The 14,880-nt window shown below is 39.6% G+C and overlaps 1 protein-coding gene across 1 annotated transcript in view; it reads right to left on the minus strand.

Moving 5' to 3' along the window:
* cntnap2a (contactin associated protein 2a) overlaps positions 1-14,880 on the minus strand; it is a 280,488-nt gene that overhangs the window by 41,892 nt on the left and 223,716 nt on the right. The window contains exons 16-17 of the mRNA XM_027274194.1: positions 8,753-8,909; positions 6,263-6,390 (exon numbers count right to left, since the gene is read on the minus strand). Coding sequence (XP_027129995.1) covers positions 6,263-6,390; positions 8,753-8,909 — 285 coding nt within the window. The remainder of the gene's footprint in view (positions 1-6,262; positions 6,391-8,752; positions 8,910-14,880) is intronic.

Here is a 14,880-nt window from a genome sequence, read left to right on the forward strand (position 1 = left end):
AAATACATGCGAACGCACATTGAACATACAATTCCACATATACTGTTGGCTGCAGGCATAAGGCATAATAGACTGCTCTTACTGCCACAGTAGCTAATATTAATAACCTCATTCTCACACATCCTGGATGTACTCACAGGGTGAATTCACTGTAGATCGTGACATTTGCGATCTCAGACCTGCTAGAGCTCTAATTACTCAGTTTGTTGGAGGAAACACATGCTGGGCCATCTCATTAAACTTTTCCACTTGCAACTTATGCTGCTACCTACTTCAGGTGCACAGTTGTTGGGAGGCCTTTTCATCAAAGTACTAACAATAGTGTCATCTAACAAGAGAGATAGCAGCCCCTATGTTGGAAGGTGATGCATCTGACTTGCCCCTAAGGGCAAGGCTCAGATATCATTGTTCAAAACATAACACTTGAACCTACATATATAAATCTGAAAGGTTTTGCACTGTGGCACAGCACGCATATAATCTACTCCACTGAGACCTGCATTTCATTTGTGCATAATTGAGCCATCTGTGATGTGCAATTCTAAGGTCTAAGTACTGTATACTCACAATAAATGTAGCATTTGAATCTTCAGGTAATGTGTATATGCCAGTTGAGATCTGTGAAGCCTTTATCAATCTTACCTTAGTTGCTTCTCATATATCAACCTTCAATGAAGTGTATATAAATGGAGAAACGAAAGGAGACAAAAGTCTAAGAAGGAGAAACAAGTAAAGTATATTTTTTTATTTTCTTTTAAAATTATTTCTGGCATATAAATCATCATTAGAAGGAATGCATTGCTATGCTAAAAATTGTAAGTGCGTATGTGACTGTAAAATGCTGGCACACATATAACCAGGTATTACACCATGGGGATTAGAAGCAATTTTATGATCATCGTATTGTTTTCCTCCTTCAGGGGTACTTGAAGTGGTTGAGTTTCAGTGTTCAGAAACATTGGATGTCCATTTACAGGTTTGTTGACACCTGTTGACACCCGGTCTACTGAATCAGCATCTTGCTCATCAACTAATAGTAACGTTAACGCTAATGATCTTTAACAGATTGTCACTGAAAATGGAAAAGGATCCACCATAGGTTACGGTAAACAATGACCTGCCACAAACTCAGTAAATAGTAAAAGTAACAGTAAGACGAAGTGATGAGAAACAGGAGAATATTTTACAACAAAGAGTTAAATGACAGCTTTGTAATTGTGGTGCAAATGGTATTAATATTAAGTAAAATAGCATTTTTTATTTCTATATGCATTTTACTTTACGCTTAAAATTGCATACACTAGAACCTTAATGTCTTAAAAGCATGTTGGAATGACATCAATTACATAGACACTCTATGTGGACAGTGACAAGTGGGTACAAACCGATTAATTAATCAACCTTGTGAGTTTTCATTTCTGGTCAGTCACGAGGCCAAGCATCTCATAGTAGGTGCATTACATTATAAAAACAGAATATGTGCTGCTTTGCTTCATTTGCTGTCATTTATTTTCATTCCCATCTATTAAGATGTCCAAACCCTTTTAACATCAATAAATGGGACTAATTCTTCTCTGTCTGCCCGTGACTGTATAGGCTGCCATTAAACTAGCCATGGAAATGGGCTTCATTAATGCTGAAGCACACACACACACAGAAAGTCACATTTTTACTTGCTCTTGTGCCCACCACAGAAAGACAGGCATAAACACACACACACAAGTGTGCACATGCACGTACACACAGGCACATAAGTACCTCCATACTAAAACTTTCCCTGACTGCCCAATACATTAGTCATTTGCCTATGAAAACCCATTATATAGCAGCCAATCATCATTGCTCTTACTGAGACAGAGCTCCATGCACAGTATGAGAAGCATCAATCATACACGGAGTACCAATTCACGTGTGAAATTTTTAATATATGTTTAATATGCCTTAATGGGCCCAATATATAATGTATGCTTCATGTTCCGGTGTCTTGGCCAGCACTATTACAAACATACCTCAAAGTCTTCTTCATTTTAAAGTTAGTTTGTTAATTTGGTCACTCAGTATGAAAGAGGATGACTCTCTTTTTGTCTCTCGCACACACTCAGACACACACGGTGGATAATAGAGTAAGACAAAGAGAATATGGCACCTTCCAACTGACAGAAGGATCCATCTTTAGTAATTGTGTCTGCCATACTGCTAACATGATAGACCCACACACACAAACAGATGTGATGTCACGGGTCATTAAATCATGGTTTGTTTAGATGTTGGCAGCTCTGTGATGAAGGGACATTAGTGAGAGTGGCACCAGATTGTTGATGCAGGGACCATAATGAGTGTGCCACCGGTGACGAGTGAGGGCAGGTGTTCTGTCATGTTCTGCGCCCTCGACAGAATCAGGCCACTTCCTGTTTCCTGCATGAATGGATGGACGGACGGCCAGACTATGGTACTGTTAGCTATATAAGTTTTAAATGCAGCACCATCTTCCTGTAAAACAGGCAGAACGCATATCTGCACTCACAGTCCACTGGGATTACATAGCTCCACTCTATTATTCCCTTTACTATGAAAAATGAGCAGTCAATAGATAATATATGAAGCATTATTATCGTAATGATCATGCTGCCTTGCACTAAAGATTAAATCCATGTTTGCTTTCCCTCTCTACAGGTTATTACTTTCTACAAAACCTCTCTGTTATTTTGTTACATCTCACAGCAGATGCCGACGTTACTTATTCTCTATGCTGTTTTAATCTATTTCGTCTGAGGAGATAGAAAAAAATAAAGAGAGAGGGTGAGGGAGGCAATCTCAAAAGACAAAACCACTTAATCGAGGAATTCACACAGTTCTCTTCCGAATCCTCTCAACAGGGGATTCATGTGGGAAGTAAGAAACAGAGGTTGCTTTCAAACTCAGTTTGGTGCACTTGTTTCAGACCAGAGAAAAAAATATACACTGAAATACCTTTTTTTTTTGTAATTGTAGGGGTTCATGTAAAAAAACTCATAGTTGGCCTGAGGTATATTAAACTAACAAAGAAGCTCCTTGGCTACTGGCTAACTGATGCCAATAGCATACATCAGACATACCATATTGACGATAGAAGTACTTAAGGTACAGTCTCAGTACAGAGGGCTCAGTCCTTGCTGCGGAAGTCCAGGGTTTGAATCCGACCTGTGGCTCTTTCCCACATGCCGTTCCACATCTCTCTCTCCTCCCATTCCTGTCACTCTTCAGCTGTCTCTATCAGAAATAAAGCTTGAAAAGGCCAAAAAAAATAATCTTAAAAAAAAAAGGTACAGTAATCAGGATGTGCTGATCCAGGGGAGGCAAAATTGCTGTTTTCTGAAGACACCTGTGGTGAATTAAGACAGTGACTGACATGATGACATGCGCATCAACCTGTGCCATTTTCAAACTGCCTCCCTGACAACCTTGCCGTGCAGGCTGACAGAAAACAGTGTGTGTTGTGTGTGTTTTGGTGTGCGTTTTTTCAGTCCTACAGCAACAACATCCTCTAGTAATGGGAGCTATTCTTTATGCTTGTGTGGCTTTACATCATTAGGATAAGGTTTCCATCATCCGTTTGACTTTTATGAGCTGGTGTGAAAGCCCACTCAGATTCAGAATGAGAAATGTTTCATTTAGCCAAGAATAACAGATGCATCAGGAATGTGATGCAATTAATCCACGCTGACCTGACAGCACACACTGCAGGACTGATGCACCGCATGTTCAGGACAAAGTGAAGCAAAGTGCTACAGCACAGGTTCATAAGTTAGAAAAAAAGAAAACTGGTCAATATGATAGAGCAGCAGAATCTGTGTGTCTTCTAGTTGACCTGAAGTCCCACAGAGAGCAGTGTGCCAACACTGATTAGAAGAATAGACAGGAAGAGAAACAACAAACCTCCTCTCAGTGTGTGTGTGTGTGTGTGTGAGAGAGAGCTTCTGCTGTGTCTGATATCTAATGTTTGTAAGGATAAAACAACTGTTTCTCTGATTGATAGGCACAGTGCGATTGAGTAATGTGTGATTTTCACACTCAAATGCAACCCCAAAATAACAATGTGCCGCCTTGTACTCCTCTATGCATGAAGTGTTTTCTCTTGTTCTCATGATGGTTTTTAATTAAGACCCTGTTCAAATCATCAGCAGCAAATTCCAATTGTGAAAAGCTATTTGTTACTTCCTAAAAGTTTGGCTAACAATGTCGGAATGTATTGTACAGTCCAAGACATAGTAATAATGTTTAATTTCCACTGGGATTAGGGATGAAAAAAAAGAGGCTTTCTTCCACACAAGGAGAGTAAAGACAATTAAGACCAAAGTAGTATTTCTTTCTTTCTTTGTGCTGCTACTGTTTGACTACACCCTTTTTTTTAAACTGCAGGCATTCCAGTTTTTAGATGTGGGTATGCTGATCAACATCTTTCATTGAAATATCAAGGAAAGTGCCACAAGTGTGATACAACATCCACATTATCGTCCAGAACACAACCGGATGTCCCTCTCTGGCTCCACACTGGTAAAATGTGCAGGTATGACAGGTGGAGCTCAGTAGACCATGTAAACCCCAATAAACGGTATAGTGATGTTTACAAAGAGAGAGATAATTACCGTATCATTAAGTATTCTCTGTACGTCCTTGCTTGAAGTGAGATTTTTTTAGGTTGTATAAAGGTTTTCTATGCGTAGCTCTTGAAGCTGCAGCAAATTGCACACACTGCACTTACCACTTAAAATAATGAATTTAAATAGTAATACAAGTGTGTAAATGTGGGCAGATATCATTCTGAGATTCCTAGCACTTCTTATGTTGAGGTATGTCAATCCTGTCAGTGCATTGAGAAAGGAAAGCACAGTGAAGGGAGTGAAAGAGGCAGGAGGCACACGACATTGTCCAACAGTCTAAACATGTACGTAACCTCTAGAGGTCATAAGTCAGAAGTTTCAGTTCCTGACTGGTGTTATTATATTGTTATCAAAGGTTCTTTATAACTCTCACAGTTAATTTATTCAGTCTTAATTAAATTTTAGAAACATCCTTTTAGGTTCTGAAGAGACAGTTCTCCTGAGGGCCACGAATGACCTTCTTTGGACAAAAGATATGGGAGAATATGATCTTAATTGTTTTATATTTTATGTTCCATTGTCCATGCAGTACTACCTGACCTGCTTCAGCAAGGTGCTGACATTTTAGACACAACACTGCCATGGTTCAACAGGCATCATAGAGAAATCTTAATAGGTAAGACGACCTTTATCTACCAATATAATGTTCAGCTTAGAGACATTTCATTTTCTCCATCTCATTTTTTCTATATATATTCTTCCACAGTGTAAAATGATCACATGCTATGAACTACTTTGAGAGTGTGCTCACGTACCGTTGCCTGTTTGTCCAGGAATCACAGACAGCCTAACATCAAATAAAAAACTTCTTTTGCTCCCCCCCGACTGTTCAAAAGCCACACACAATGTCAACAGGGGAATTATAATATGAGCTGTATTAAAGTGACTGAAGGTGTTCTCTTGATTCAACCTTTGATGAGCTGTTCGCAGAGGGCATGCAGTCGTGCCTCTACATCCAGCTGAGAATTATTTTGAAAATGAAACCACCTCCGTCAGTGGTCGACTTGGAGAAAGTCATTATTGCACATATTTTCTCTCAATTAGTCATCTTGCCTTACTCATAGGTCCCTTTTGCACATGCAGCTAATCCACAATGCTCACATCAGTTTTCATTTTCCGGTGCAGGCTCCCTGTAAGGTTTGAATTTCTTTTTAAGATCTTACTGATAGCTCTAAAGCACAGTGTGATTTAGCTCCTGGGAACGTTACTGACCTTTTCGCTCTCTTTGTAGAACCACTTGTGTCTCCCACTAGGTCTCCATTTGGGTCCAGTACTGTGTATTATTAAGTCAGAGCAACACTATCTACAAATCTGGTCTTAGTGCTAGTTCTCACATAGATTGCATATTCTGTTCTGATCTATTTGTTATGTATTACTGGTTTATAATAGCTTTATTATAAATCAGTAACCTCCACTATTATCAGCACAGCTTGAGCATGTCCCATTAATCATTCCATAATTACATTTTAAACACCTTGTAGCTGCAACACACCAATACATTCTGGCATGTTTAGATAATTACCAGGCTGCCTGTAACTCAAAATGCTTAAGATTGCTACCAATTGTTGCATAAACAACTTAAACTCCACAGAGTACAGATGTATGCATGACACAACACTTACTATCTCCTTGGCAACGGAGTGGTCCAACAGTCAGCTTGGCCTCAGAGCTCGGTCTGTTGGTGTCACCCACGGCAACTTGGCTGACTGGCAGATGCTCTTTATACACCAAGAGACCAGAATCTTCTCTCCTGTGTGAGTGAGAAACATGCACACGGAGGTACATGGACAATCACTGTTTCGTCTCATCCTGTTTTTTCAATCTGCAATTTCTACATCTTTTGCTGTTATGAAACCTGCTTGAATTTTCACACTTGTGATTACAGGCTACACTAGAACTACGCCAATACTGCTTTCCTAAAGTAAATCATTGGCTTTGAGGGGAATACTTGTAGTGTGTTTAGAGTTGTCAAACAGAAGTGATTTTGAAATGAAGAGGGGAAGACCAGAGTGAAAACAGAAAATGTACAACAGGATAGACATGTATAGCATATGACAGCTGTGTGTATCTAATCATATTACATTGAGCATAGCAATTGTTTACAATACTTAACTTACAGATATGGAAAAATATGCATTGTTTTTATGTAATGTGTAGAGGATGTTGTGCATAGGCATGCAAACCTGTTTCATATCTGACATTAAATGCTGTGCCAGTAGACGTATAACATGTATAGATATGAAATATATTTATAACATATAAGCATAACTAAATGTGTATTTGTAGTAGTAGTAAGAAAGTATGTGTGTACATGTATCTACTGTATGTGCCTCCATATAATCTGTTTTGGAGATATGGTTATTTACATAATTATATACAGTATATATATAATTATGTTGTGGTCACTGACTCTAAATCACAGCCTTTAGGGTGAATATTTGTGTGAATATGGCAATAGTTTTTCACAGACTTATTTGATTTTAATTGTTTGCCATTCATTGCAGTTTGGAAATGAAACAGTAGAATATAATTTATGGCTTATGACTTTGTGTATCCATGTGAGTGTTTCTATGTTCTGCCCAAATATGGGTAATGAGTGGAAATAGAGTTACATGGGTAATATTTCAAAAACTCACTCAACCAAACAATGAGACATTAATGCAGACAGCATTAATGGAGAGAACAAAACAGAGAAAGACTTTTTTGTAATCTCATCAGTTTTAGAGATGAGGGGGAGAGACATGAAAGCAAATCAAATCTCTTCTTCTTGCTAACATGCAGTATGCACACACATGCACACATCCACAGACAATGATGCAATTGGTTTAATGAGAAGATCCATCAGCTGGCTAAAAGAGCTTTGAAATACAGACTGTTGGTGCTGGAGGCAAACGTCCCTCTTAAATAAACACATCATTGATGGTGGCATTCATCATTCAATCACTTCAGTTGTTCACGTTAGACATCTCATCAGACTGTCCAGCAAAGGCATTAGCATTAGACTTGCAATAATTTTAGATTTACAGTAAAACTATGCCATTATAATCTACTTGGCTTTGATATATTTCACTATTAGGTTCAGTTTATATAGCATTACAATCAGTTTGCAGTCTTTCAGGCAAGACGTTCTGTTCTCTGTTGCAGGGATTCAGAGATGTATTTTAATATATGAATGTCACCTGAATGAAAACCGCACTAACTGAATACATACTTTTAAAACATAATAGGCACTTAGTAGGCAGACTGACCTTTGCAATTTCTTTTTAAAACTGAGATGAATTTAGAAACAGTGGCACATCAGAATTACAATTAGTTCTTTTGACCAGCTGAGAAAATATGTGGGTGAGCTAACTGTATGGCAAACTCTTCAGTCCATCGTTCCAGTGAAGCTACTTTGTGGCTAATAATAATAATAATAATCTTTATTCCATAACTTTTAACAAAGTAGTTAAGAAGCCCAAAATGTCTTCAAGTTAGTTAGTCTTTAGTTACTAGTATTATGCATATTAAGCTTTCCACTCAAGCACTAGGCATGTGTGGTTTACAACTGACAATGACAGCTTTCTTTAGCAAATTTGATCAGCTCTTGCTGGTTGAAAACAAACTAAAGGACTAAGGCTAAAGCGACATGTCCCGGACCAGTTTATGATCTACCGGAAGACATGTGAAGAAATAAATAGTATTGGCCTTGTATTGCACTCAAGTGTTACGTTTTTTTTAAGTAACAATTTTAAGTAAAAAAAAACAAGACAATAATTCTTTAACCATCATTTTAAATTGAAACTGAAGCAAACTCATTCTTTTATACAGCATATGTAGAACCTCTAAAAAACAAAAACAAATGTACTGTTGCATTACCTGTCTAACTGAAATTGGATGGATACAGCTGAATAATCAAAGGAGCATTAAGCAGAATGATGGAAATAAACAGATGTGCTGACTCAGCTATATGAATGTTCCCATGTGAGGCTGCATACTCAAGTGCAAACTTTTCAGTGTCAGCTGTTGCCGTTTTAGCTGAACTCAATACAAAACTGAACCTGTAGAGAGAAGTGAATCAATACAATACAAATTGTTTGTGCTCCTGCTGACCTTTCATGCGATAGTCTTACCATTGTTTGTGGTCGGCGTCACAGTTGCAGTCGTACTTGGGGTCAGTGCAGTTCCTGTCGATGCCACAGGCACATTTCTGGATGCCAGGCCCTGATCCCCCCCAGTAGAAATGCTTCTCGCTGCCCCGACCCACCCACCACGTGTAAGGGGTCCCATCTGGGGAGCAAACAGACATACACAAACAAAAAAAACAATGTGTAAGTTCCTTTTAAGAAAAAGAACAGTTTTGTCCCTGCTCATACTCCCAGCACAGAAATATACCGACAAAGACAAACTTTTGTGACGGAAATTAAGTTGTGTTACTGAACTGTCCAAACTCCTTCCCATTACAAGTGATTAATTGTTAAATCATTAACTGTCTGAGGCTTTTGTCGCATTAATGTGATTTATATTGACAGCAAGCAGCTGCATGGTGAATGTAATTCATTTGCACAACATGTTTTACACAGCTGGATGGTAAATGCCTTTGAGACTGGCAGACGCACTCCACAGATCACACCTGTGATTCTGAAGATCTATTAAAACACTAATCAGTGCTGCATTTACAATTATCTACTGCACTGTGTGTATATAGGTGTTTGTGTGAACGTAGGTACCACTGAGCACAACCGTAGATGTGCACAACAGAAGTGTGTGCCTGTCAGAGAGTGTTTGTGTGTGTGCTTTAATGAGTGGATAAAAGGTGAAGGATCGCTGCTTTTCAATAAAAAATGTAATATTCTTTTCTTTGCCTTGGATAACATATTCTGGCATGAGGCAGTAACTAGGCAGAGAGATAGGTGTAAATATTTTGGTGCCAGGAAATACATCAAAACAACAGCAAGAGAGAATGAAACAATATTACGTTTCCCTCCTTATGCCAGGAAAATAAGCTGCATTGTCAATATCGCTTTGTCAAATTCCATCGGAGACAATGAAATCTCCAGAGCCAAATTTTACAGGAGGGGATTGAAGCAGACTTGATGCAGCACAACTGCATTGTGAGGTGTGATATACTGTATTATTACACTTTTGATTTTCTGAACTGGGGCTAAACTCCAGGAGGAAGCAACGGATGTGTCTGTACGTGTATATATTCTGTGTGTGTGTGTGTTTGGCCTTAGTGACCTGTGGGTTTATTGTCCTCATAAAGAGAATTAGCCTCATCTCTCTTCAGGCTGCTGTTCAGACAAGTCATTGTCAATAGGATTAACATTGCCTCCTCAAGAGACTTCCCAATCCTCTCCCTTTGAGTGGACTCCTGTGTGTGTGTGATGTTGCACTTCTATACAAGTGAGAAACAAGTTTGCGTTTAAGACCTTCACATATAGGTCAGAGAGGTCCCTAACCACAGCCAACCAAGCTAAGCCCCCAGCCTCCCAAAACGTCATCCATCTTGCCCCTCAACCCAATTAGTAAGTGTCAAGTCATTGTCCTTGAAGCTGCTCTGCAGCCACTTTTGAACGGCACGTGGCTGCAGTTATGTTGCCTCTAGGATTTGTATAACTATGACAGAAAAACAAGTCGATAGAATAAAATGGTGAATGAAAAGGAACCAGTAGCAAACACCTCCAAACTCACAAACCTATTTCTATTGCAAATATGCTATAAGATGTTAAAATAAGAGTAAAGGACCAGTGTGCATGATTCAGCGGTGTCCACTCACCCTACCTATCCTAGCGTGAAGGAGAAACTACATGAAATGTGAGAAAAATGTGAAAGACCCTATCCAAAGGTCTTCGTGGGTCTACCCAAGTCAGGGATCTGACCGAGGGGCCCATTCAGGTTGGGGTCCACGTTGTATACAATCAATCAGGTCCGGTAGGTGTCCTGTTCTATTACTCCAGGTCCAAGGTCTGTGTGAATCTAAGAAGACCTGGCTTTCAGACAACGCTGATCATGATAGAAGTGCTGAGGTGTACCTGTGGCCACAAGGTTGTACTGAATGACCTAAGCAGGCAAATGCCCCGGCACAGGAGGTGAAGGGTCAGAGAGCAGAAGTCAGACTTATCTGCTTCACAGATGATATCAAATCTGTCAAAATGACAGCAAGTGGACTTAACTGAACAGAAATAATGAGTGGATTAGCCATGCTGTTTCAATCAGCAAGAGAGGAAGACAAGAAAACATAATGTATGTATTTTACCACCTTTCTTGGCCAGGAGAATGGATTACATGTGTCATACAGAGGCAGAGAGGAGGAAGCTACTAACGTTACATTGTTAGCAATCAGATGTGAAATCGTTATGAGCATTTCTCGGTTTGTCATGGGTTTGGGTCACAGCTTTCACATAATAGACTAAAGTGTGGTTTGGTTCCAGGTTTGGTTCCACAAATTTTCAGACCCATGAAGGCCTCCATTGTCTAATTTGTTTAATTTAACCATACTGGGCTGAGGACCCACTGCGTCTGTAGATAAAAAGGCTCATTCTAAGGTAACAGGTTCTTATTTTTAGGTGATTATACACTAATGAAACATAATTATGCATATTATATTCAATTTAAATTTAGTCCAGTGTTTTGCTTAAATCCTACATCCTGGACCTCTAGATCAAACTTGTGATGTCTGACCACAAAGTCACATTGAAAAGACAACAAGTCAAACTGTCTTGTGTCCAAGCCAAACAAGACAATGCAGAGTGCAACGTGTGAGTGAATGAAGGCCAAAGTCTCATTCTTTCACTTTCTACTTGGCCTTTTACTAGCCCTGCCATTCCACACACACACTAAGCTTTTAGACAGGTGAGGAGCAAGTATATGACTGTTTTCATTTAAAAATGCCTTTTCATGGGGTGTCGTTTGGCTCAGTTGGTAGAATGTCCGCCCCATGTACAGAGGCTCAGTCCTTGCCGCAGTGGCCCAGGGTTCGGATCCGACCTGTGGCCATTCCCCACCTCTCTCTCCCCACATTCCTGTCACTCTTCAGCTGTCTCTGTCAAATAAAGCTTGAAAAGGCCAAAAAATTATCTTTAAAAAGAAAAACCTTTTCATAAAGAGAGGAGAGGAGAGGAAAGGAGATAAGGTATACAAGTAAAAGCAGGGCATCAGGTGGAATAGAAGCTATGTATTGTTCCAGTATAAGTCTCCTCTGTGGTTCTGTTCAAGCTCTGCCAAAACAAACCACAGTGGAGTGGAGAGTAAGGAAGAAAGTGGAAGGTGAAATGGGAGAACAGCAGCATGGATGGATGGAGATACATGGGGGGAGAGAGAGTCATACAGAGAGAGAGAGTTTGTATGGAAAGCTCCAGAGAGGGCACTGCAGAGATGAGGCGCCACAGCATGTTTGCATGGGTGTGAGATACACAGTCGTGCGTGTGTTTCGGTGTATAAAAGTCCTGAGCGTAAAGAGCAGGTATACAGTAATTATCAGAAGTCCCACTAGAGTATGATCAGTCCTTAAAGTTGGATCTGTATGTGTGTATACGGATGTGGAAAATGTAGAAACACAAGCGGTTCATCATACAGATTTTTAAAAAGGATAGCCAATAACATTTGGAAAAGAAAAAAAAAGCCAGACAATCTTTCTAAATCATGCAAACTTGCTGTAGTTATGCACACACATACCATGTACCATTAGATTTTATTATTATTTCCTGAGTTTACCTCCAGAAAAGTTCTTTAGATAACTGGCTAATCATCTGATCATTGGACCCCTAATGTTTCTTGCCCTGCCAAGTTCATTTTAGCAATGTTAAAGCATTCCTACTAGTCTCAGCGATTACTTTGATGAATAAAATACTGTAATGACAGAGCAAAACAATATCCAAAACCATGCAAATAACACCCAAGTTGTAATAAACCATAATTATCCATTAAACCTCAAAAGATGAATAAATAAAATAGCACTCCAAGCTCAAATTTCCTGTCCTTATAATTTTTATGATCTTACGCTTGACATCTGTCCTCATCACTACCTTTCACTCTCACAGCAAAATCATCAACATCAACATGCTAAATGATAACCTGTGGGGAGAAAACACACGACTATGATAAGGCCCGTATTGTGTTCCTATTCTATCTGCAGGGACAGCAACACATCCCTAACTATTGTGATGGCTTTATCTATCTGTTATTTCAGCAATGCACAAAAACATGCATGAACTCACACCTACACCCTCAATCATCTATCTCCTTTCTTATCTACAGACGTTAATATCTACACCCTAATCTCGTCTGCTGTATTATAGAGACTCATACTCCCCAAGGAAAGACAGAGAGAGCAAGAGAACCGCCTGATGGCTGTCTTTATAGTGACAAACTGTAACTGAATGTCATTTTTATTGTTCATTTTCAGCCTTGTTAGTCGTAACACATGTGCACCAGATGTGTGTTGTGACCTGCTGACCGTGAATTGAAAGTTGGTTTATGGAAAATACAGAGAATAAAACAGAGAACTTTTGACAGTCCACAATTTATCAGGTTCTCTTGTGCTCTTTATATCAAAGCAAAGTGATGAGTAAGTTTTGAATCACTGAGCAATTATTTATTGATCAGCTGATATAGCAGCACATCAGACCATGTCTTTATGGTCTGTTGCATTGAATACATTTTTGATGTCAAAACATCGCCTTTGGCTTTGGGTAAAAAATGTTATTAGCTGTTGGGTCTGTGCCAGGTTAAGGTGGAAATTTCAGGGTAGGAAGCAGCCTCTTCTTTGATCCCAGAAAGGAGGAAAGGTTGGTTGCTTCAAGCTTATCACAGATTTTCTGATTCTGCAGTACACAGCGTTCATACCCAACACAACACAAGTACATAGGACACACATAGCTCATATCATGGGATCACACCAATGCCAGTCAGACTGTGAACTGAAAGGTCAGTGGATCCAAAATGGCACTTGACATGCTCAGTCGCTCATATCCACCGTCTGGAAAAAGACAGCTTTTAAGAGGGGCGGTCAAGTTGGAACTGAAATACCAAAATGGCATTCATAATCCTTTGATTTGGATTTCTCATAAATCTGTCTCAGACATGAGTGACAGTGTCTGTCAGACAGTAAATGTACTATAAGATAAAAACACACACATTGGGTACATGCATTCACAGGTGAGAGAGCATAAGCAGCTCTCTGCAATCTTTTCTCTGAAGAGTGTGAAAGTGAATCAATACTTTTCTTCTTCTGTCTCCTCTAACAAGAGCAGCTACTATATTATTTAGAAAAAAGAATAAGTCTTAAGCACACTGTCTTTGCTGAAAAACACCCATCAGGAGATATAACAAAAATGTGCACGCTATATGCCCCTGCACACTCTCTCAAGGGCTCTGAACAAAGACAAGAATATTGCCCACTGCCCCCCTACATGCAAGTGCACATACATTTTAAGTCCTGGGATTTTACACTAAGTCATGGATCAATTCGTCTTTGTCAGGCTGCTGTTAGTTTCTGTTCTTTGTTGTCATCGTTTGTTGGTGTTTCTGTTTGTTGTGCGGAGTGCTCGGAGTCTCCACTCTGCACCCACTGGTCTTTGTTAGCCTCCTATCCTCTTAACATCTCTGTTTTTGAAGGGAGACTGTGGGGAAGCGTATTAGCCATACCCCAGGATCTCTCACTCTTGAGAGAGAGCTACGGATAATACAATGTGCGTTGGTGTGTGTGCTTATGAGAAAAAGAGAAAGAGAATCTGTGTGTGCTTTTTTCTTTGTCTCCATCCTTTTGTTTGTCTATACATATGTATGTGTGTCTGTGTATTCTCCTTTTTTCTCCTTTTTTAATCTCTCTCAGAGTCTTTGCCTAACTCCCCTGTCTTTTTCTATTGTCTCAATCTTTCTCTTCTCCCTGGCCACCTATCCATCAATTTACTTCGAGAACCCCTCCTATCTCCTGGCCCCACCACCATTTTCTCCATCTCTAAGGCTCCCACATATTTAGGCCTGTCTCTACTTCGTGCTCCCCACCTTTTCCTTGCTCTCTCATATCTTTTGGTCTCAGAGGCCTCTTTCTCTTTATCTCTCTCCCTATTATGTCTTTCTACCTTCTCTCTGCTCTCGTGGATCTCTTGCTCTGCCAGGCTTTTTTTTTTTGCCCTCTCTCTCTTTCATATCTGCCTTGCACACCTTTTCCTTGCATTCTCATATCAGTTGGTCTCACTTGCCTTTCTCTCTCTCCCTGTGCTCCATATCTGTCTATCCCATGTCTCCACAATTCTTT

The sequence above is a fragment of the Larimichthys crocea genome, chromosome XXIII, assembly GCF_000972845.2.
Source record: "Larimichthys crocea isolate SSNF chromosome XXIII, L_crocea_2.0, whole genome shotgun sequence".
Lineage (NCBI taxonomy): Eukaryota > Metazoa > Chordata > Actinopteri > Sciaenidae > Larimichthys > Larimichthys crocea.